This window comes from Acomys minous (genome assembly GCF_964271855.1).
Source record: "Acomys minous genome assembly, chromosome: 19".
In the NCBI taxonomy this organism is placed as follows: domain Eukaryota; kingdom Metazoa; phylum Chordata; class Mammalia; order Rodentia; family Muridae; genus Acomys; species Acomys minous.
The window spans coordinates 16,356,141-16,380,927 of NC_140499.1; the positions used below are offsets into that span (position 1 = coordinate 16,356,141).

Here is a 24,787-nt window from a genome sequence, read left to right on the forward strand (position 1 = left end):
TAGAAGTTTTCTAAGTTCTAGGAAGTATATGTTAGAATTTGTGTATATATTTACTATTCTAAGCAGTTCCATAGACTAGGTGTTTTCCATTTTTGCTTTTCAATCTTCTATGAAAAAAATTAAAATATGTAAGTTTAAGCCATTTGAAAGCATCTTATCTCTTTATTAGTGCAGTAAGTACCCTTTGCTCTCACCATTGCACTTTCTGGACAGATTTACAGTATAAATAAGATACAATAGCATCTTTTATGGAGTTTGTATAAAAGTTAGGTAGTTTTTAAAATGTTTTATTCTTTAATGCAATCTTATTATCAATGCACCTTTAGGAATATATATTATCCTTTTTTAATGCATTTGTTAAAGAGGATTAGAAAGATACCTGTATCTAAACTTCAGTCTCAGATTACCACTCATACAAAATTTTTAAATCAATCTGTATGAAAAAGAAAAGTTCTGGTGTCATCTGTTGCATGGATTTTCTACAGTAACAGTTTGGCCAAAAGATACTTAGTCTGATACTCTGAAGCTTTGTCCTAGCTTATGTTAAAGGTCTGATGAAAATATACCAAGTACTCGAAGGTTTGTAAAAACCTTTGTTAATAACGCAACAGTATTTTTAAGTGTTTTAGTATGAGATTACTTGCTTTAATAGATTTTATTATTAACAAAAGTAGTATGAAAATAAATATGTTTGAGGTTCTGAAGTATCCAAATGTCAATGGGTCTTCAAATACTTAGCTTGTTGTAGACAAGATTTCAACTCTATACCCCAGGCTGCCATGTACCCTAGGCTGGCTTTGAACTTTCAATAATCCTCCTCCCGTAGATCCCCTGAGAGCAAGGTGAGCTTCTTTACTTAGAATATTTAGGTTCATAGAGATTGTACCATTCTGTTAATACATTTTGGTTCATATGTCATCCTTCTGTTTTTATAAGTTGTGGCATTAAGTTTAATTGCTTTTAAATATCAGATGATTAAACATAATACATTTGGGGTATGTGTATAAAAATGAAATTACATATAACTTTTAGATTCTAATATGAAATGTTTTAACTATGCAGTTCCTAGAAATCCTTTACCCCTGCTTTCTACACTTTAGCCTTCACAGATCAAATTTAGCTGTTTGCCAGTGTCAAGAGTGGAATGCATGCTGAAGCTACCATCTCTGGACTTAGTGTTTTCTTCAAACCGAGGAGAGCTGGAGACTTTGGGGACTACATACCCTTCGGAGACTTTATCCCCAGGGGGTAATGCTCCTCAGAGTGGAGCAAAGGCCTCTGCTAGCAAAGCAGGAATGCCAGGTATAGAAATGTTAAGTCACCTGGTACAAAGCCAAGTACTATTTTAAAATAAATTCTTAGTAATTACTCATCTGTATTTTAAGTAGATTTAGAAAGACAAAATATTAGAGAATTGTGACATTTGTAGGAAAGCAATCTATAGTATGTCAGAGTTGCAAGTATTCTTCAAGTATTGGTAGAATGAGTCCCCTTTAATTAATATTTTTAGCTCAGCAGTAATTAGATAGATGGCAGTTTCAGCCTGCATGCCACTAGAAGCACTATGATGAGAATGCTAACAATTCATGCTTTTGGATGTTTTGTGTCATGTTGAATTATACATTTTAAGAACAGTGGGTTTTGCAAATAGAAAATAAGAGATAGGCTTTTATGAAGATCTATATTTATCAAAATTTTGCCAAGTAGCACTTATGTTTTTAAATGATAAATTAGGTTGTCTACCTCATTTGTTTCATGAAGTTTTATTGTAAAGTACAGTTGAGGATTTCTTGATTTCTAGCGCTAAAAGCTCTGTGCCCATAAGTCACATAGAAATTCAAATATAAATGAGAGCAAGATTGGCTTGTTTCACATTTGGAAAGAATCACTCAGGGATCGGGTCTTGTGTTTTGTGCAGTTATCTTGAATTTAAAACTTTCCCCAAGTAGCCTTATGTGTAGCTTTTGAGAGAGAGCATATTATTAGTGCTTGTAGACTTCCTAGTGGCTGATGATATTGGGGTATCTCTTATTTGCAGGTTCATCAGGATTAGGCAGCCCACTTGGCCGAAGTCGACACAGCAGCAGTCAGTCGGATCTGACTGGCTCTAGCAGCAGCTCATCCGGCCTTAGCTTTACTGCATGCATGTCTGACTTTTCCCTGTATGTGTTTCACCCCTATGGTGCAGGGAAGCAGAAATCTACTGTTTCTGGTCTCACATCTGGATCAGGGGGACTAGGTATATTTTCTCGTTTGTGTTTTTTACTACATTTTTAAAAAGCTTTCTTTTCTTAGACCACCTTACCTTAAATAATGAATATAAACCAGCATCAGAAGTTTGTATTTTTCCCTTTTGATAATACCTGTTTTATAAGTAAAAATATGAAATAAGAAATTCAGATAAGCTGATTATACAAGGATTTCAAAGTTAAGAATGCTTGTTAAATGATATGTATAGCATATTATCTAAAGATAGACAAGTTTTCTTATATTACATATTTAAATGGATTATCAAATTACTTTGTATAAAATTATAGTCCATAAAAAGTAAAATTTTAAAGTATGTAGTTTATGCTTGGTAATTTTAAATGAGATCATTAAACTGTCATATAGTAAAACTAAATTTGTGTTTTAAAGTTCAGGTCTTGTTAATGAATATTTCTTACAGTCACACAAGTAAATAAATAGCTTTTGTTGGTTAGGTGAGCTTGTCAAAATTACAACTCATGTATGTGGGCTTCAACCTACCTAAACTGTTCTGAGAAATTATTATTCTGTCTAAATTTTCCCTAATTTAACTCCTTCCTTTTGACTGGTGGCATGTTACAGAATACTGGGTAAATTTTCATTAACTAGTTGTATGCACACACACACTTCTGTATGTACATATGCATACATATGGGCATTTTTCTTCTTTTGGTTTTCTCAGGGAATGTGGATGAAGAACCCACTTCAGTCACTGGTCGAAAAGACTCACTGAGTATAAATCTTGAGTTTGTAAAAGTGAGCTTGTCTCGGATAAGGCGATCAGGAGGTGCCTCATTTTTTGAAAGTCAGTCTGTAAGCAAGTCTACAAGCAAAATGGACACTACATTAATCAATATATCTGGTATTTTGTTTTATAGTTTTAAATGAAAATATTATTGTTTTTAAACAATGACCTCTCCTTTTAGTAGTAATTAAATAATTAAGTATTAAGTACACTAAACATTCAGTGTAGTGATAAAGGAAAAAAGTTCAGCCCAACCTACAAGACTCTCAGATCAGACTATTAGTGTTAGATAGAGAGATATATACAAGGGCAAAACCTGGCCAAGTTAAAGAACAAATTTTTTTTTTACCTCTTCTTGGTTATAAGTTCATAAGATTTGTGACTTTTTATGTGTTTTAAGTTGAAGATGTTTACAACACTAAAAATGGGATGGGTAGCCTTAATAAAAGTTCTACTTTTTATTAATAGGTCTTAAGCCATCCATTTGTTTCTTTGCATTATACCTTGAATACTTAAAATTAAATGCATGTAACTGTCTTTGGAAGTTAAGGTACTAAATGAAAACTTTAATCATCAGTCTCAATAATACAGTCTTTTCCCTTCACCTGATAATCATTTAGCAAACATCCTAAGCCTATGTTTTATAGTAAACTTTCCCCAAGTCCCATGCTGTGTTAGTGGTGTGAACAGGGGGAGTAATGCAAGTTCTTATATGTGGACAAAATAATGATACCACACATTATTTCCTGGAGAATATCCTTGAAAGTAGCGTCATGATATTCTGTATTTTGTATCATAGAGGTATCAAAAAAGAGCATACATTGGCTGCTATGGGTGAATCATTGTGATTAACCAAACGCTTTATTGTACAGAATGGATGGGACAAGAGGGAAAAGTCCTGGCTAACGGGAAAGATGAAATAGATCAGGAATATATATGGTGGGCTCAGGTTGAACTGAAGGATCAGAGTTTTTCACTTCAGATAGTGAGTGATTTTTAAAGAAATGGGATGATGCTTCAGATTGATATTTTAGAAAGCAAGTTGATAATACCACAAAAGATGGGAGTGAAACGATGCCTGAGAACATTGTTCAATCAGCAATAGTGAGTGAAAATCTGAATATAACAGTAAAAAGGAAAAGATGGGAATAGCTTCAAGGTAAGAGAAGAAAATCTCCAGGTTGCATAAGCAGTAGGAGAGGACAAGCAGTGGCTTTGAGCTTACATGATTGGGAGGGAAGTGGTTGAAACCATTAACTTAAACAACTATAAACAAACTGAAGTGAGAATGATCATAGATCTGTCAGCGGGTCAGCTGGTGTGTGGGCTCAGAGTGTCCTTGAAGTCATTGTCATGCCAATCTAAAGAGAAAGGCGCAGACGGGGAGTGATGCCAAACAAGCCCCTGAAGGCAGCCAGAGGGTGCTTTTCCTGCGGAAGCTTCTACCCTGGAACAAGGCGGGAAGTGAGTTCTCCCTTCCACACAGCTATGTGGTTTGCAATTGCCTTTGTGCAAGTTCACATCCCAGCTCATACTGTTGACTTATTTCCAAATTTGAGAGGAGCCCTGTGTTAGGCTGAAAGCCTGTTATATAACTAATCTAGACCCTCTCTGATAACTGTGACAAAGCAAAAGCAGAGCCCAGACTTGCCATCTCCTCAAGAAAAGGACACAGAGCTGATGCTCTTACAGTGCACTATTTCTGTGGTTTGAAAAAGACATAAAATCACTCATTAAATGCAATGTATCCTGGTATTTTATGGTTTAGAACAGTAGGTAGAGTCAGCTCTGTAACACCATGTCTGAAAACTGAAGTTTGAAGATGTAAAAGTCCTTTCTAAGCTCTGACAAACTTTATTTCTGCATCAGCTGTTTGTGATATAGGGTCTGCTTCATTTAAGTATGACATGCGCCGACTCAGTGAAATCCTGGCATTTCCAAGAGCCTGGTATAGGAGAAGCATTGCAAGGCGCCTGTTCCTTGGAGATCAAACTGTAAATCTGCCAAGTAAGCTTGTTATGTAATAATGATATTTCTTTTAATTTGGGTTAAAGAAAACAAGATCCTTGATAATAACATAAATTTTTACTTACTTTGTAATCTATACCATACAATTCATTCATTTGTTCAAAAGAGTGTTGAGTCCCTCTAGTGGCAAGCACTGGGCATGCTGAACAGACAAATGCCTTACCCTTATGAAGATTGCCTCCTAACCAACATTTTATTCTATAACAATTTACTCTGTAATCCTTGTAAATTAGTTAAAGCATGGAGAAATGAAAATATTGAAGACATACTACCTGTTTTTCCTCCATCTCTTTCTCAATCTTAGACAATGTTATAGGTATTGTTATGTTGAGCTGAAGAATGGTGGAAGTGAAGAGTACAGTTGACCTGATACGGTGGAAAATGTTAAAAAAAAAAACTCACAAGCGGGTTGTTTGCTCCCAAAATATCTGTTTTGCCATTCTGCTAGAATTAAATAAAATACTGAACTGTTGCCAGACATAGTTGTACAAGCCTGTAATCCCAGGAGGCAGAGGCAGGTGGATCTCTGTGAGTTCGAGGCCAGCCTGGTCTACAAAGTGAGTCCAGGACAGCCAAGGCTACACAAAAATCTTTCTTTCTTTCTCTCTTTCTTTCTTTCTTTCTTTCTTTCTCTCTCTCTCTCTCTTTCTTTCTTTCTTTCAGATTTATTTATTTATTTATTTTGTATACAGTGTTCTGCCCCCATGAATGCGTGCACATCAAAAGAGGCCGCCAGATCTCATTATAGATGGTTGTGAGCCACCATGTGGTTGCCGGGAAGTAAACTCAGGACCTTTGTGAGAGCAACCACTGCTCTTAACCTCTGAGCTATCTCTCCAGCCCCAAGAAATCCTGTTTCAAAACAAAACAAAAATACTGAACTGTTCTTTGCAAATTGTTTACTGCCATTCAATAGCCAAATAGAGAAGTGGAAGGAAAATGCCATGTATTTAGAAATCATGTCTGAGTGAAAGAACTTGTATCACTTAATGTGCCTATCTGTGACTTTTATTTTGTTTTGCCTCTACTGTTGTACTAGCCTCTGGTCCAGGGACTCCTGATTCCATTGAAGGGGTGAGCCAGCACCTTTCTCCTGAGTCATCAAGGAAAGCTTACTGCAGAACCTGGGACCAGCCAAGCCAGTCAGCCTCTTTCACCCATATGCCTCAGTCGCCCAATGTGTTCAGTGAGCATATGACTAACAATACCATGTCACCAGGGACAGCAGCGCAGAGCCTCAAGTCTCCAGCTTCTATAAGATCAAGGAGTGTGTCAGACTCCTCAGTTCCTCGGAGAGGTAACTGCTCTTTTTCTGTTGTCCTTGGGCTTATGCCTCCGTGTATCAAAATGACTTGTAAGTTCTTGGTACACCCAAGGCTAAAGTTTAATGAGCAGTGATGCCAGGAACCCAGCCGGTGCCTGCATTTCAGCATGCCCCTGCCTTTGAGGCTTCTATTTGGCTGAAGCACTTTTGGGTTTTCTCTCTTATAAAAAAAAAATACTAGTGTGATGAATTATCTTTGCAGCTATATCTCAATCTCTATGCCTTGCACACCAAAGCTCCCTCATCTCACCGGTTTTAGAAACAATGTGGCTACTATTAGCATTTGGTTTCACACAATATCATGTTTTAACTCATAGAAACTAGTGGGTTTTACTTTGTAATAACACAGCCTTGTTTTGTGTGCATAAATATGCATTTGGTTTTTCTGCCTTTAGATTCAATTTCAAAAACATCAACTCCTGTTAATAAAACAAACAAAGCAGCAAGCCAGCAAGGAACTCCATGGGAGACACTTGTTGTGTTCGCTATCAACTTGAAACAACTAAACGTTCAAATGAATATGAGTAATGTCATGGGAAATACAACGTAAGCTATTCAGATAAAAAAAATGTATCTAATAACATTTAAGTGTTTCTTATAGTGTTATAATGCAGGTCAAACCCTTTTAAATATAGATCTTTGAGACAGTAAATAAGTGAAAGGCTGTAAGCTTTTTGTTCTGAAAATGGCTTAATTGTAAGGACACTGAACACAAACAACATGAAGCACATTCCCAAGGGAAGATTACAAAAGGAAACAGGATTATTTCCTAGCTGTAATACTTATTGGTTTTAATATTCAAACATCTACCACATAGTTTTTAGTTCAAATATGTGTTGAGCTGGGTATGGTGGGTGTATGGCATTCATCGCAGCACTCGGGGGCTGAGATAGGATCATCTGAGTTCCAGTGTCAACAACACAGTGCGAGCCTGACGCAAAAAGGAGGAAAGATTTCATTGTCAAGCTGGATCCTCTCCTTAATAATCTGATTTAGCTACTGTTTTTAATTCATGACATTACCAGCCACTTACCTAACAACCTTTTCCTTCCTTTTAGTTGGACAACTAGTGGTTTGAAAAGCCAAGGCCGACTTTCTGTAGGAAGTAACCGTGATCGAGAGATTAGCATGTCTGTTGGTCTCGGACGGTCACAGTTAGATTCCAGAGGAGGAGTAGTTGGTGGAACCATTGATGTCAATGCTTTGGAGATGGTTGGTATGTTGGAATGTCACAAGTCACTGGTGTATCTTCCAGCATTATGTTGGGGAAAAGAAGTTTTAGAAAGTTGAGTTTGGTAAGTTTTTCATGAATATTTCTATGGAAAATAATTGTTTTTATTTTAGCTCATATTTCTGAACATCCAAATCAGCAACCCAGCCACAAAATACAGATTACCATGGGTTCTACTGAATCTCGAGTTGATTACATGGGCTCAAGTATCCTCATGGGTATCTTCAGTAATGCTGACCTTAAGCTTCAGGACGAATGGAAAGTCAACTTATATAATGCCTTGGATTCAAGCATGACTGATAAAAGGTATTATTAGGATGCTCCCTTCTGAAAACTCTATGTGACTGCCCTTAACATGTTTTAACATTCAGGCATGAGAGTAGTTCATTTTTTTCTCCAGACTGATTTTATATTATACAACTAATATAAATGAAAAGCTGGGCAAGGGGGATGTTATTCTTGCATTATTTCTATCTTCTCTGAAATTTATGATACAAATTCTGTTTCATGCTCTAGTGAGATTTTTGTGCATGGAGATTTGAAGTGGGATATTTTTCAAGTAATGATATCAAGATCAACCACACCAGACCTGATAAAAATAGGAATGAAGCTGCAGGAGTTCTTCACGCAACAGTTTGATACTAGCAAACGAGCTCTGTCGACCTGGGGACCTGTTCCTTATCTTCCACCCAAGACAATGGCCAACAACCTGGAGAAAAGCTCACAAGAGCAGTGTAAGAGTTAGAGTTCAACACTGATACAGTCTTTATCTTCCTCGTGTAGCATCCTTACATGACATACTTAGAAAGTATCCTGTGGGTTCTCCATCCCATCCACTCAGCAGAAGCTGACTGTGCTCCTAGTGATGGCACCAGCTGCCCTTTGGGAAGGTATTACTTTTTATCCCTCCACCACAGCTTACCTGCAGCATGCCTGCTCCATTTGTGGCATGAGCTGAGGAGTTAGCATTACTGAGTCTGTCTATTATTAGCTTGTGTTTATTAAGCAATAACTATATGCTTCGGTACTTCTCTGAGCACAAGAATTGCAAGATAATGAATGTCCCTACCTCATGAACCTTATATTCAAGTAGGAGATGGAGACTATAATTAAATACATAAATGGCATGGTTCCATGTAGATTGAATTGATTATTTAAAAACAAAGCAAGGGAAGGATATAAAGAAGGCTGAAGTGAAGAATGGCTGCTTCAGGGAAGATGATCAGGGAAACCTTCCTGAAGTGACATGGTATTAAAAATGAGTCAGTGGCTAAAAGAACTGAGCTAAAATAGGAGGCGAGTTCTAGGCAGAGGGCCATGGAGGGCTCAAGCTCCTGCTGATCCTCATAAAGTTGGCTAATTTGAGAATCGGTGCTAGATCTGGTGGCATAGTTCTCGAATCTTAACTACTTAAGAAGCTGAGGCAGGAGAATCACAAATTCAAGTCCAGCTTGGGCAGTGTAGTGTAAGACCCTATCTCAGAGTGAAATGGTCACAGTGGTCTGTGGATAGGGCCATGTCTGACATGTTCTCAAAGGATGGGGTTTGAGGGGGAATGAGAGAGTCATTAATAGCCTGTGACCAGAGCAGAGTGATCACTAAGAAAAATACTGCACATTAACTCAGGTATTAGCCACAATAAGGTTTTTAATATGATGAGTTAAGTATTGTAGAGTCTTTAAGAGATTTGGTATTATTTGGTTTACCTTGTCTTAAAATACTCCTTTTCAGAACATCACCATGGCTACTGGGTGGAGAGCAGTCTGTATAGGCAGTTAGGAATGGACCCAAGGAGGACGTTGTGAGACTCCAGACTAGACATGATGGTACCTTGGGTACCTAGGGTGACAGTGGTAAATGTGATGAACAGTAGGCAGAGTGACAGTAACTCTTAAGTGGTTTGTTTTGTTTGTTTGTTTGGTCTTTTGATACAGGGTCTCTCTACATAGCCCTAGCTATCCTGGAACTGTGTAGATCAGGCTAGCTTCAAACTTGAAGAAATCCGCCTGCACCTGCTTCTCAAGTGCTGGGATTGAAGGCATGCACCACTTCGCCTGACCTAGCTCCATGATTAATTTTTTATCATAGAAATAGTGTGTATACTTTCAAAGCAAGCTAGAAAATATAAACAAACGTGAAGCATCATATTCCTGCCTCAGAATCATCACAGTGAAACAGCTTATAGCTTTCACATGGACATTTTTATACATATTTGTATGTTTGCTTGTTGGTTTTGTTTTTTTTTAAACAGGGTTTCTCTGTATAGCTCTGGCCTTCCTGGAACTGTATACTTTTTTTTTTTTTAACCAAAGTACCACCTACCCTCTCCCACACTCCAGCTCTCTACTTTGCCAGCATCTCTGTCTTCCAAGGAATATTCAAACTTCATGACTGACCCACAAATATCAAGTAGTTTGTCCAAACCACAGTCAGAGCTTAAATCTGGTTGTTATCTATCTCACTCTCCTTTAGTTTGGCATAGTGCCTTCTTGTATGGGTGCACTTATGAGAGACTTAGTCAGTTGTCTACAGGACACTTACTCTTCTCAATGACTTCTTTGTGATGTCATTGTCTTATCCTTTTAGGCTTTTATATTCCTTATAAACACTATTATTAGCAAGCATATGTAAATTGTGGTGCTGTACAAAGTGTATGGTTTATTTTACAAAGCCCTTGTCAAGAGAAACAGTCACCAGATTTAGAGAATTATTTTTAAAGTATGTGTGTGTGTGTGTGTGTGTGTGTGTGTGTGTGTGTGTGTATGCATGTATATATGTCAGCATGATCCTTGGTAGTGCTGAGGTTAACATGACAAACAGACCAAAGGAAAATTACTGGAATAAGTGAAAAGAATCTAAATCTGAATTATGTGATTTATTAGCACTTCTCAAACATTTAACACCAAGAAATCTATATTTTGAAAATGCTAAGGAATGAGCTCAGAACTTTGCACATGTCAAGGAGATACTCTGTCACTAAGCAGTCCTCAGCCCAAGAAATTCTTTTGAAAAGCAGATCTGATACAGTACATAGTGAGTGGATTTAACAAAGGCGTGGTCATACATGCCTTTAATCCCAGCACTCGGGAGGCAGAGGCAGGTGGATCGCTGTGAGTTCAAGGCCAGTCTGGTCTACAAAGTGAGTCCAGGATAGCCAAGGCTACACAGAGAAACCCTGTCTCAAAAAAACAAAAACAAAACAAAAAAAGAATGTGAAATTTTAAGAAGCTCCTAGAATAGTACTGGTGCTCTGAGCTCACTTGAAGTAGGAGAGAAAGAAACATAAAATCCCTCACCTCTGTTTTTGTTTTTTGTTTTGTTTTTTACCTATGAAAAGTTGATAGATAATTGCTTTATTTATTGTTGTATAGAAATTGTGTAAAATACCATACAAGCTCTTTCTCATTCAGTCAGCATTATAGGCGTGTGGTTTATGAGAGTTGTGAACATTATAAAGGTAATACCTTCCCAAGCTGTGTTCATCCTTATGCAACAACTTTTCTTAGTGTTTACTGAACAATAGCTTAACATCCCCCATTTTTTCTACTCAGCATTGTAGTCACTTTTAACGCTTTTGCCCTGTTTGGGACACTTGAGACAGTTTATGACAGATGTTTCTTGGTTCTCTTGTAGTGCTCGATGCTGCACACCATCGACATTGGCCTGGGGTTTTAAAGGTGGTGTCTGGATGCCACATATCCTTATTTCAGATTCCATTACCAGAAGATGGGATGCAGTTTGGAGGATCCATGAGCTTACATGGAAATCATATGACCCTGGCTTGTTTTCATGGTCCAAATTTCCGTTCAAAATCCTGGGCCCTTTTTCATTTAGAAGAACCAAATATTGCCTTTTGGACTGAAGCTCAGAAAATCTGGGAAGATGGTAAAGTGACACATTTTCAGTTTTGTTTTTTGTTTTTTTATTTTTATTCTTTGCTGTCTTCTAACATGATCATAAATTATTTAAGTAATTTTCTTTCTTTGATATTTTGTGTGTTAAATTTTGAGTGTGTGTGTGCATGTGTGTGTGCGCGCGTATGTGTGTGCATGTGTGTGTGCGCGTGTGTGTGTGTGTGTGTGTGTGTGTGTGTGTGTGTATGATGCGTGCATATGTATGAGTGAAGGCATGTGCATCCCACAGTGTACATATGGAAGTAAAAGGACAGCCTGGCTATCAGTCCTTCCCTCCACCTTGTTTGAAAGTAGGCTGGCTGGCCATGCGCTTCCAGGGACTCCCCTGTGTCCACCTCAGATCTTAGCATATGAGCCCTGGGATGAGAGACACACTCTCCTGTTGGCAGCTTCATCAAGCTTAGGGCCTCATGCTTGCACAAAAAATGCTCTACATACTGAGCCATCTCACTGACCTCCCTTGTGCTTCTGTTTGTTTATAATTATTTATTTTGGTAGAGACACATTTGTGGTATAGCACACATGTAGACATCAGAGGACAACTTGAGGAGTTGGTCCTCAGTTTCCATCTTGTGGGTTAAATGCAGGTTGTCAGGCTTGGTAGCAAGTCCTTTATCTCCTGAATCATCTCACCAGGCCCTTCTGTGTGTTTTTATTGGTGAAATCGACCGCTGTTTGTTATCCTGTACCTAACAGATCAGGGAGTTCATTGCTTGTGAGTCAGTATCTATAAAGTCTCGACTTGTTAAAGAAACATCTAAACATTATTGTGTATAGCTTTAGCTATGTTACTCTGAAGTCACAGTTATTTTCTTAGAAATAAATACAATTTATCACTTTCAGAAACATGCTTTTCTTGGATTGTAGGCTCTAGTGATCACTCTACATACATTGTTCAAACATTGGATTTTCACCTGGGTCATAATACCATGGTCACCAAACCATGTGGTGCTCTGGAAAGTCCTATGGCAACAATAACCAAGATAACAAGGCGTCGCCATGAAAACCCCCCCCATGGAGTAGCAAGTGTGAAGGAGTGGTTCAACTATGTCACTGCCACAAGGAACGAAGGTCAAGTATTTAGCCTTTGTCGGGCTTATTTTGTTTCTTTTTCTATTTTGAGTCATGTGGACTGTTTAAAATTCAAGTAGAGGTCAAGTGTTCATGTCTCAATACAGTTCTCATGTATTTATGTCGATACAAAAAGTGGTTATTTAATACAGGATCAAAAACTTGGTGGTACAGCATTTTATATGCTCAGATTATTCTAGATATAAATGAAACCATCCTAAATAAATTGATTTTAAATAAATAAAATTAATTTTGTCTTATAACATTTGGGAAATATTTTAGAAGATACTGAAAAACATGTTTTGTAGTTGGTCATTTGGAAAATGTATTATACAGCTAACTAACAGATTGCCAAAAATGTAAGATTCTACTTCCCTGGAGTAAAATTTTAGTAATGTTCACCCTACTGATTCCTATCTTTAAAGAAAATGCTTTTGATGAATTTTTCATCTATTAGACCACTTCTGGGGTAATTTGCTAGGCCGCGTGATTGCTTTCAGTTTACATATGTAACATTGACTTTTATCAATCATTTGGTATTTGGGAAAGCTGACTAGATTAAGACATGTTGAATGTTTTACTTGAAAATGGCCTTTCTAAGTGAAAAAAAAATTACTTGTACCATGTGATTTTAGAGTAGCTTTCAGAATAGATACTATATATGGGTAAAAATATGTTAAGAATCATAGAATGTAAGAATAAATTAAACTGTGGCCTAATTTGACTTTTTTACATTTGAAATAGGGTTGTTGTTGTTGTTGTTGATTTTAAAGATTGTTTTTCAACTGGGATATTTAAGGGAACTGTTGGTGAATCTACAGCGATAATCTTCACAGCTATAGAGTAGTCATATGTTTTGAAAAATAAGAACTACATTATTTCAAGGATCAGGATAATATTTAGTCTTCAATCTAATAGACCAACTTAAGACATGATTAAAATTGAGAATAATAGTCACATTAAAAACTGGAGAAACCTTAGCCGGGCGTGGTGGCGCACGCCTTTAATCCCAGCACTCGGGAGGCAGAGGCAGGTGGATCGCTGTGAGTTCGAGGCCAGCCTGGTCTACAAAGGGAGACCAGGACAGCCAAGGCTACACAGAGAAACCCTGTCTCGAAAAAACAAAACAACAAAAAAAACACCAAAAACAAAAACAAAAACAAAAAAACTGGAGAAACCAAAACTAGTAGGTATTGGGTTTATCCAAATTTCACACTACAAAGTTGTGGTGTTGACACCAATAATGTATACATGCACATTTCTTCTTAAGAATATGATTATTTCCAACTTGTAAAGTAAATATAGAGTTTGCTATATTATAGTGTCTTTTTTTTTCTTTTTTCTTTAAAAAATTTATTCAGATTACATCCCGTCACTTATATCTTCCCATTTATTTTAGTGTCTTTAAAGCCACACTTTGTATAACTTACTTAAATCTATTACTCTGGAGTCACAGTTATTTACCTGCATCTAAATAGAGTTTATCACTTTTAGAGACATACTTTTATTTTTTGTCACTAGGCTCTAATGCTCATTCTACTTACATTATGCAGTGTGATGACAGTGCCCTTTGGCTTAACTTAACCCTTTCTGTTTTATGCATGTAGAGTTAAACTTACTTCGTAATGTTGACGCTAATAACACGGAGAACAGTACTACTGTGAAGAATTCTAGTTTGTTGAGTGGATTCAGAGGAGGTTCTAGCTACAACCATGAAACAGAGACTATCTTTGCATTACCAAGGATGCAGCTTGAATTTAAATCAATTCACGTTCAAGAACCACAGGAGCCTTCATTACAAGGTATGTGAGAAAAATCTCTAGTCTTAACAGTTACTAAGAAAATTCTAAAGAAAATTCAAACTAGCTGGGCATGGTGGCACACGCCTTTAATCCCAACACTCCAGCAATCAGGAGACAGAGGCAGGCGGATTGATATGAGTTCAAGGCCAGCCTGGTCTACAAAATGAGTCCAGGTCAGCCAAGGCTACACAGAGAAACCCTGTCTTGGAAAAAAAAAAAAAGAAAGAAAGAAAGAAAAGAAAATTGAAACTATTCTCTTACTCTCTTACTGCAGGTTATTTTGTATGTTAATTTAATAAAACTGATAATGTAAGCCAAATTGATATTTTTACCAGATATATATAGCCTCTGTTAAATTTATTTAGACTATTTGTGCCTTTTCTCACAAATACTGGGGATAATAATTTTACTTTATTTTAAGGAACAATGACACATTCTAGGAATGTTTTAATACATTAGTCTGTAAGCTGTATGCTCACAGCACACAGCAAGTGCTCATTTCTTTCTTTACATTTATATTTCAAGAGGGTGCATTTATATAGATCTATGTAAATCAATTAATGGAAGAGGCTCTGTTTCATGGAATTTTTTAACTGTAAAAAACCTTTATCTTTTTGCAGATGCCAACTTGAAACCCAAGGTAGAATGCAGTGTGGTGACAGAGTTCACTGACCACATCTGTGTGACAATGGATGCTGAGCTCATCATGTTTCTCCATGATCTAGTGTCAGCATATCTGAAAGAAAAAGAAAAGGGTGTGTTGCATGTTTTTATTTTCTTGCAATTTACAGGAAAGGCAGGTGTCAGTGGATTAACATGGAGAATGTTGTTATGGTCCAGGGATGGGACAATTGGAGCATGCCTTTTTCCTTTGTGGGCCACAGATGTCAGGAAATAGCATTGCTAAGACTATATGGCACATATCTGACTATCTGCTGGGTCCATGGCACTCGTTTTAATTTTTTGTCACATTTATTTATTTTGGGCTCTCTGGGTGGGGGATGGTTCATCATGACACACATGCAGAGGTCAGAGGACAGCTTACAGGAATCAGTCCCTCTGCTTGCAGTTTCCAAAACGTAGACTCCGGTCACCAGCCTCGGGGGCACACATCTCTACCTGCTGAGCCATCCACTGGCCCACAGGGATATCCATTCTAATAATAATGTGTTTTCTTACTTCTTATAAAGAGGTTTTTTTGGTTCTTTTTTAAGGCGGCGGGGGAATACTGGTAAGGTAGCTCAAAACAACCTATAGCTCCTGCTCCAGAGGATCAAACATCTTATAGCTTCTGCCAGTACGTGCATACACACATGCAACGTACATGCATATGTACACATAAATAAAAATTAAAATAAATTTTTAGAAAATTTTAAAATGTGAAAATCTGCAATGAACCCTTATAGGTGATTTTTGCAAATTTGGAAAATGGGAAGGAATAGTACAGATTTAAGTAAAATTACTGAAGAGACAATTACCTAATAAAGTTGCATTATTATGCATTGTTGAATTTATTTTTATACAACTAAGTTTCTCTTAGCTTATTTCTTAACCCATCTATCACACAAATAATTGACTCTTTTATAATTATATGCTTCGCAACACAATCTGAGCAGTTTAAGTGTATTCTTAACCCTTTATGCTATTTTGTCTTACTCCCAGTAAACATTCTCGGCTCCAGCTCCTTCCACCTCAACTTCCTGTCCCCTGTCCCCATGGCTCCTTCCCTGACTCCTCCTCCCCTGGCTGCCAGGAAGTCCAGCCCTTTTCTCTCCCCTACTCATCAATTGGCTGTAAGCTGCTTTATTGACATAACAGAGGGACAGTTGGGGAGCAAATCAGAATTTAAACTACACAATAACCTTATGCCTACAATGCATATCATACAGTTAGAGAAACTAAATTTAATAAGGAGATAATTCTATGCAGAGAACTTTTTGGTTTATAATAAATTACTCAGACCTTAGTGGACTGGTTTTGGTTTCATGAGGTAGATAGCATCGGCTTCCTTACTGTCCATAAGTGTTGCTGTAACATACTGAATGTTACAGCATACAGTCACCCCCAAAAACCTATTTGGAATTGGTTGCATATTCTGTAGTACCCCAATACTATTGGTGAAGTAAGGAATATCCTCGCAAACACTGACTCGTTCCATTTGGTGTTTATTGCACACTATTGTGTATTTATAACATAGGAAGTTACTGTGGGTTAAACATCAGATGTGTTTGTTTTCCCCGGTGCTGAGCTCTGGGCCTCATACGTGCCAGCAGACACTCAACCACTTAGCTACATACACACCCGCTTCTTACCTTTTGTTGTTGCTGCTGCTGCTGCTGCTGCTGCTGGTAATATTCAGGTAGGGTCTCCCTAAATTATCCAAACTGACCTTGAGCTCACTTTGCATCCAAGACAGGCCTTGAACTTTTGATCTTCCTGGCTTCCACATAGCTCTGGGACTGCAGGGCTAACTGCCAGGCCCAACTCTACATGTAATTTTCACTAAGTGTAGCCTGGAGAAATATAGCTTGTTCAGATCATTCTATAGTACTATTTTGTTTTTCCATGAAAAAAATGTTAAATTTACAAAATAGACTTACAAAATAAATTTACAAAAGGCCATATTGAAAGAGTACAGAGTTAACGTGCCATCAACTACATCGCTCTTCCATTACTCTTTATCAGAATGGGAGAATCAACAGTGATGCTGGAGAGCAATGTGAAGCCTCAGTTCAAACTGCTGCCTACCTCGCACCTTGCCCTAGACTCAGTGTGTCCAGCCCCACCAAAGCATGAACCCGCCTTTCATGGTCTAGCACTGAAGAACAGTCCTGAGTTACCCTGCCTCACAGTCTGTTCAGTATTTATACGTAATGTACACAAAGCAGGCCTGTACAAACCAGCATTCATGCTTCATTTCCAGTCTGCTCATGTGTGAAAGCCCCCTATGAATTTCTCTTAAATATTATATCAAACCTTTGGCATTTCGTGAAATATTATTGGTTTCAGTCTGCCTCAAACTAGTCTACCTCTAAAGCAAATGTCTCTTAAACTGTTTTATAGGTGTGGTGGCATAGGCTCATAAACCCAATAACATAGAAGATTGCAAGTTCAAGGCCAACCCAGGCAACATAGTGAGAGTCTCTCTTTCAGGGAAAAAGCTAAATGGATTAGTGGTGGAGCACTTGTGTAGCACCCTGTGGGCCTAGACTCACTCCCCATTAGTGCATGAACAGTTGTAAGACATTTGAATGAGAAAATGTTATTGTCTGGGAAGATTTAGTTGTAAAGATAATGTAATAGCCACTTGAGGATAGCTCATTATTACAAATTATTAGGCCAAAATAAGCAATAAAATTTCTCAGAAAGTTTTTACCATCGTGTAAGACTAGACTAAAACCAGCAATTTCTAGAAGAAGATGATGTATTCAATTAAAGCCCAGCAAGCAGTGGAACTCTAGACATCTGTGGTGACAGTATGTGCAGCCCAGCTCTTTATCAGTCAGGTTACAACTAGAGCTGCACGGTGAACATCACGTTTAGATGTCTTCAGTCTGCTTTGTGTTTTGAAGTCTGTACCTCAAGAGAAATGCTGTATGTATTCAATTAGATCACATAAAAAGCTATGTGTGTCTCAGATGTGATCATATGTGTGTGTGTTTATGGTAGGCAAGTTTAAAAAGACTTAAGCACCATGAAGAAAGGATTTTACATTTTTTAAAAAACTGCTTATTGTCACTATTTGCATAACTATACAACTGTTGACACACTGATTACATGTTTTAAATGAATTTGGTATATAAATAACAGTCTGTCTAAACTTTTAAAAGTCATCAAGCTACAACCTTTTTTTTCTAACCATGCTGAAGTTTAGACTCAAGGTTCAAGGTTTTCACACATGCTACGAAAGTATTTACCATGGAATTAATGACCCTTACCCATCCTTTAAATTTTTATTTTGAGACAAGATCTTACTAAACTTTAGGCTGGCTTGAAATTGGCAGTGTCCTCTGTCTCCTACTCATCTGAGATTACAGATGGTGAACAGCACACCCAACTAGTAGGCACTGGTTAGGAAGTCCCCTCTGTTGAGCACAGAAGTGATCTCTACGTTCTTTATCACAGTAGCAACCTTGCTTTTCTTAGAAATACTAATTGATATTTTCTCTTGGCTTATTTTAAGATACCTTTTAAATGAGGCTTAGCATGATAATAAATAAAATAATAGAGCTAGTAGTGGTTCTTAAATTTGTTTAATAAATTTTTGTAAGATCTGACTTTTTTTTTTATTATAGCTATTTTTCCACCTCGGATTCTGTCTACTCGACCAGGACAAAAATGTCCAATTATTATACATGACGATAACGCCTCTGACAGAGATAGAGAAGACAGTATCACTTACACCACCGTGGACTGGCGAGACTTTATGTGCAACACATGGCATCTGGAGCCAACTCTTAGGTGAGAAGTGGGTGTGCACACCTCAGCATGTCCAAGGATACTGCACTGGTTGTTCTTCCCATTGCTGTGGCCAAATGCCTACAAGAAGCTCAAGGGAGGGAGGATTTATTTGGGCTCACAGTTTAAGAGGGAATAAAGTCCATCCTGGTGGCACAACATGACACAGTTGGTCACAGCATATCCACAATTAGAACTAGAAATGTGACAGAGTGGAGCCGAGCAATAACATCTCCCAGCCTGCCCCTGTGACCTATACTTGGTCCAGTAAACCCTCACTTCCTAAAGTTCCACAGCTTGCACCACCCTCAATAGTCCCATCAGCTGGGGCCCAGGTGCTCAGTGCAGCCCATGGAGGACATAGTTGAGTTCAAGCACAGCACCCTCTTCACCCCACAGAGGCGTGTACCCATTCCATAGTGGAAAATGCGCTCATTCACCTTCAGAAGCTGTCATAGACCCAACTGTATTTAAAAGTCCAGAGTCTCTTTTGAGACTTAAGGCACCCTCTTGACTGTGAGCCACTATACAATCAAAGGACAAGTTAATATTCCAACATATAGTGGCACAGAATAAACTTTCCCTGTTACATATAGAGCAATAGAAGCATAGCAAGGAAAGGTTGGACCAAAGCAGTACTAAAACCCAACAGGGCAGAAACCCAGGCTCAGAGGTCTTCAAGGCTCCACTCTTCCAGCTCTGCCTTCTGAAACACATATACGCTCTCTCTTGGGCCAGTTCCTCTCCATGCTTGCAGCTTTTCTCAGGATCCTGACATCGTCATCATCCTAGGCTTTCCCCTGCTGCTTAGGCTTCACTTTCACAGCGTCATGCAGTAAGCTTTTGGTGCTTCTTTACAAAGATTGTGATACTGCTACACATTGTCTGGCTTCAGTGGCCTCAGGAACCTCGGCACAAACTTCTATGATCCCCCTACCCTGAACCCAGTACCATGGAGACAGTGCTGCCGACTTTGCTGCTAGCTGAAGATGTAGCCTGCCCCATTGGACAACAGTGGAATCAACTTCTATGTATTGCTCCTGGGAAGCACTTTGCAGGGAGATGTTCTTCCACTAGGTTTGGCAACACTCTCAGTTGAGGCTCTCCCCTTTCAAGATGGAACTTTTGATGAGCAAGGTCTTGCCAGGACACCTTTCCTGATGTTCCAGTGCAGATCATACAAGTGCCTCTTTGATAGTGTCAATCTCTTTTTAACAACCACTTTCCTAGCACTAGACTTATTACAGTTTGAAACATACTCTTTCTACCAAACTGCAGATTTATCTGTAGCTGGTCTTTGCTACTTTGTGGGTTCTTCTTTTTCCCACCTTTTATTACCCCACCCTTGTTCTGGTTTCACCTCCTAACACTAGATAGGACAGAAACAAGGATAGAAGAGATAGAAAAATTAGGAAAACCCCAGAATCTAATTTCTTGTCTTTTGTTTCTTCTTTGACCATGGCTACTAACAAACTGCAACCAAATGACCAACAACCATTGACCCCACATCTCAGGGCCCTCGAAGTTACGTACCCTGTGAAAAGTCCCCAGAATTCCAAGCATCACAGAAATTAACTGCAGTTAGAAAAATCATGCATGTGCTAGAGCACAAGGCAAATCATAGTCAGCTGCTGAGCAAGGTCTTGCTCATGTTCTTTTAATATTTCTGTGGGTTTTTAAAAAAGAAACCAAAATTACAAAATTCTCACTATACTTATTTTCTCCTTTTATTGCTCAACTTCTACTGCAGACCTAAGAGTAGCCGAATGCAGTTCTGCTGTATTTCCTCTATCAAACAGATTATCCCATTACTTTTTAATTCAGCCTCACTCAAGTTCTCAGAACTTAGAATGTAGCCAAATTCTTTGCCGGAATATAGGAAGAACAGGTTCTAGCCCAGTTCCAACAGAGTCTTTATTTCCCTCGCCAGCTGTACCTTCACTGTCCACATTTCTTTGGGCATCCTTGACTTGTACACTTCTACCCATTAACCTCTGCTAGTAGTAGTCAATGGCTTCTTAAGCCCAGAGTTCTAAGCTCAACCACATCCTCTAGTTAACAGTTTCCAATGCCTAAGAACCACGCGTTCAAGTTTATCACAGCAGCAGCCCCATACTCAGTACTAATTTTATAAAGTAGTCATTTTTCTCACTGCTGTGACCAAATACCCAACCAACAGCAACTTAGGTAGGAGAGGGAAGGTCTGAGAAGATCCTGAGGCCATCTGTAGCCAGGAAGCAAAGCACAAACAGGAAGTACAGCACAACTGTAGAACTCAAGCCTGCCCATACCCCCCAAATTCCAGGCTCCACTCCTAAAGGTGTCACAGTCATCCAAAACAGTGCCACCATCTGGCGACTGAATATTGAAACACATGAGCCTATGGGGAACAGTACACATTCAAATTACAACAGGTACTGTGAAAGAGGTTATGAGCATCTTATGTAGATTAAAGCTAGGTACCTAAAGTAAATTTACAAGTCAGTCACATGTGAGCTCTTCATCTTTGACGACTATTTCTGCACTTCTTCCTTGCTTTTGAGAGTTCCCCTGGTGAAGCAAAACAAGCACAAGCATTGAGAGGAGCTCAGTGAGCTTCAGTGTTGTCACGTCTTGTTCAGTCACTGGAAGATCAGGGTACCTCCTTAAGCTGTTGCCTTCTTCACCTTTTGGCAGGGACCTTACATTTACGTTTTAGCCACAGCAACAAGACTCAGTAGTCGTACGTCATTTAATAAGGAGCCATCAGAGTTTCTTACTGAATGTATGTTATGATAGTTGCACAGTGACGCATGTCTTCCTTTTGCATGCTACACAATATAAAGCCATGTCTACACCACTGAATCTAATGCTGTCAGATAATCATTTTTGTAAGTGGGTCATATTTTCCAGTCATGATACACCAACTATTCTTCATATTGAATCTTCAAAAGTATTTTCCAATTTTAACTATAACAATTGCTATAATTAGTGATACCTGCTTTATATGTTATTAATATACCTGCTTTATATGTTATTAATATCCTTTTTGTTGCTTCCCATCCACTTTATTATTCAAATAATAATTTTCCAAATCCTTGGATGGTATCCAGAACAGACTCCAGCCAAACATTCTGCAAAATATTTTTATTTAAGTTAAGTTATTATTCAGATATATTGGTGTCACAAAATGACTCTAAAACAACAAAATTTTATATTGTATAATTATGGCTTGTTTTTAATATATATTTGATAACATTTGCCATGACCAAGTCAACAGAACACTTTGTTATGAAAAGTTTTAACGTTGCTATTACTTTGGGCCAACATAAGTATTTTTCAGAGGTAAAACGTTTGGAAATATGCATATGAAAATATGCAGTAAAATATTTGGAAGATATGTTTTAGATTTGTAAATCTAAATTATAATGGAACTACGTGTCTTTAGAGTGTATTTAAATTAAGTATAAATGAAGTTCCAGGTGAATATTTAAAAAGTTAGTGTATTCCTTTTTAAGCAGACTCATAACTGGTTGGTGAATAGTGTATGTAGAGTGCTAAAGAGTGTTATTACTAGTTCTGGCTCCACGCTTGGCTTTATCACAGAGTAGTTCAATTATCATGGCCAAAAAACTTCCACTACTTTAGTTTCCTCATGAATTATACTGGTTAAATAAGTTAGCTGATGCAATATACTTAGGGTTCTTTTAGGGAGGAGGAGGTTGAATATTTTTGGTTCGTTGGTTGGTTGGTTTGGATTTGAGGTTATTGTTTTTTAGACAATCAGAATGCTACACTTGAATTTCCAGAGATTAGTGCCTAATAACATCCAACTGAACTCAGGACCATATAAGAGAATAAGAAAGACGTATCTAGAAATGAGGACAGGTTGAGTGCTCATAGGGTAGACTGTTTATCAGCAGTGGCTTTCTACTAAAAGCTTCAGTGATACAGAACTCCTCGGGGGTCAGCACTTCTATGTCCCCACCTAGCTGTGGGCAATACCTAGTGCCTGGACCAGCCTGTGTCTTGCCCTTGAAATGAAGCAGGGACAGACTAAAACAGTCTCCCTCATTAAAAAAAAAAAAAATCAATTCAGGAAGTACTTAACATACGAGTCAGTTCTTCTGTTAACTTTGCCAGTCAGATAAATCTTCAGTATAGACTGAAATACCAGGAAATGAGTCAGCAGTAGCGTGTCCTCCACATGAAAAAGGAAATACCAAGATCAAGGAGAGGCACTTGGGAGGCAGAGGCAGTTGGATCTCTGTGAGTTCGAGGCCAGCCTGGTCTACAAAGTAAGTCTAGAATAGCAGAGAAACCCTGTTCAGAAAAGCAAAAAAAAAAAAAAAAAAAAAAAAAAAAAAAAAAAGATCAAGGAAACGATGGTTATCCTCTCAAACATGTTCAGCACATAATACTTAGTAAATTTTAGCTTTTTCTTTATGTTTTTATAAAACATGTGTATGTAAAATCTCTTATCCAGTTGTCCTTGTAAGTATCTAAGATGACTATGCAATAGGCCTGAAATAAATTAAACACACTGGAAGTCCATCAATATTACGGATATATGTAGTATATGTCTGCTGAAGTGTTTTACCCAGAGTATATTAAGGGAGTACAGTAATTTTCATGTATCATATACCTTGATAATAACTATTTCTAATTACTATTTTAGATTAATTTCTTGGACTGGAAGGAAGATTGATCCAGTAGGTGTTGATTATATTCTTCAAAAATTGGGCTTTCACCATGCCAGAACCACTATTCCCAAATGGCTTCAGCGAGGAGTGATGGACCCACTGGACAAGGTGCTGTCCGTTCTTATTAAAAAACTTGGCACTGCCCTGCAGGATGAAAAGGAAAAGAAAGGAAAAGACAAAGAAGAACACTAGAATAGTAACGATCTGTGAAAAAAAACAACAGAAGCAAAAACTTGATTGTGTCCGTTAAGTTTTATTACACTGGAATTTTTTTCAGCATATTACTTTAAAATAATTCTAATTTTGTGGCCATTATTGTAACAGCTTGTAGGTTAATCTCTTTGTTCTAGCTCTACCATTCTGTATACAGTAAAGTATTGCATGAGAATGTAAATTTTGTAGAAAAACTAAATTAAAATATACACATCTGCCCATTAAAGTTTGAGGTTGTTTTATGTGCAATATTATTACTGCATTTAAAATATTTGCAGAGTAACTGTGAAATTTGTTATTGGCCATAACTTTTAGAAAAAATCTTGTTAATAATGTGATTGGGGTCTTTTTTTTATGTAGCCTTGTATAAAGATCTGTTTGTATATAATTTGAGTAATTGTGATGATTGAATACCACAAAAATATTGTTTGTAACTATTGTAATAAAGTCACAGTAATGGCTTCAGTCAGTGGGTAGTGGTTTCCTATCTTGTTCTCATTTGCTAGTTTGTTAGTATGTAGATGTTCATTGTTTCACCGTGTTTTCATTAATGGTACTTGTAAAAAATTTAAGTGCATAAAAATACTTAATTAAAAAAATAGTTCTAGGGAAAAGGTCACCAAAGGTTTCAGAGCCATTAGGTATTATTCTTTTCTGTAGTGAGTACACAGATGTTCATTTTTATCATTATACTATATTTAATCCTTATATGTATTAATCAACCCTTTATGCTTGTGAAGTCATAAGGTTATATATATGGAAGAACAATGGCTGCACTTCCAAAAGACCAGGGTTTAGATCATATAAATTTTTTGCCTTGTACAAAAGACCAGGGTTCGATTCCCAGCACCCACATGGCAGCTCATAACTGACTAACTCCTTTTCCCTCACAGAGACATACATGCAGGCAAAATCGTAATGTATATAAAATTCAAATAAGTTATTTAAAAAAAAAGAATTGCAATATCTAAAATTAATACTCCAGTTCTCAGTATACATAAATAAATAAATATCCAAAAGTAGCTATATTGTTGATAATTCAGGTTGGACATTTGGCCAAACCAGGACAGTC

The 24,787-nt window shown here is 37.7% G+C and overlaps 1 protein-coding gene across 8 annotated transcripts in view; it reads left to right on the plus strand.

Moving 5' to 3' along the window:
* The window catches only part of BLTP1 (bridge-like lipid transfer protein family member 1), a 181,553-nt gene extending 157,369 nt beyond the window's left edge, over positions 1 to 24,184 (plus strand). For all 8 annotated transcript variants that reach the window (XM_084768626.1, XM_084768625.1, XM_084768630.1 and 5 more), the window contains 15 exons: positions 1,101 to 1,302; positions 2,039 to 2,239; positions 2,930 to 3,109; positions 4,862 to 4,999; positions 6,060 to 6,317; positions 6,740 to 6,890; positions 7,403 to 7,560; positions 7,689 to 7,881; positions 8,092 to 8,309; positions 11,209 to 11,460; positions 12,357 to 12,560; positions 14,168 to 14,362; positions 14,983 to 15,117; positions 18,658 to 18,823; positions 23,478 to 24,184. In XM_084768626.1, coding sequence (XP_084624752.1) covers positions 1,101 to 1,302; positions 2,039 to 2,239; positions 2,930 to 3,109; positions 4,862 to 4,999; positions 6,060 to 6,317; positions 6,740 to 6,890; positions 7,403 to 7,560; positions 7,689 to 7,881; positions 8,092 to 8,309; positions 11,209 to 11,460; positions 12,357 to 12,560; positions 14,168 to 14,362; positions 14,983 to 15,117; positions 18,658 to 18,823; positions 23,478 to 23,694 — 2,868 coding nt within the window. In that variant the 3' untranslated portion in view covers positions 23,695 to 24,184. The remainder of the gene's footprint in view (positions 1 to 1,100; positions 1,303 to 2,038; positions 2,240 to 2,929; positions 3,110 to 4,861; positions 5,000 to 6,059; positions 6,318 to 6,739; positions 6,891 to 7,402; positions 7,561 to 7,688; positions 7,882 to 8,091; positions 8,310 to 11,208; positions 11,461 to 12,356; positions 12,561 to 14,167; positions 14,363 to 14,982; positions 15,118 to 18,657; positions 18,824 to 23,477) is intronic.
* The last annotated feature ends 603 nt before the right edge of the window (positions 24,185 to 24,787 follow it).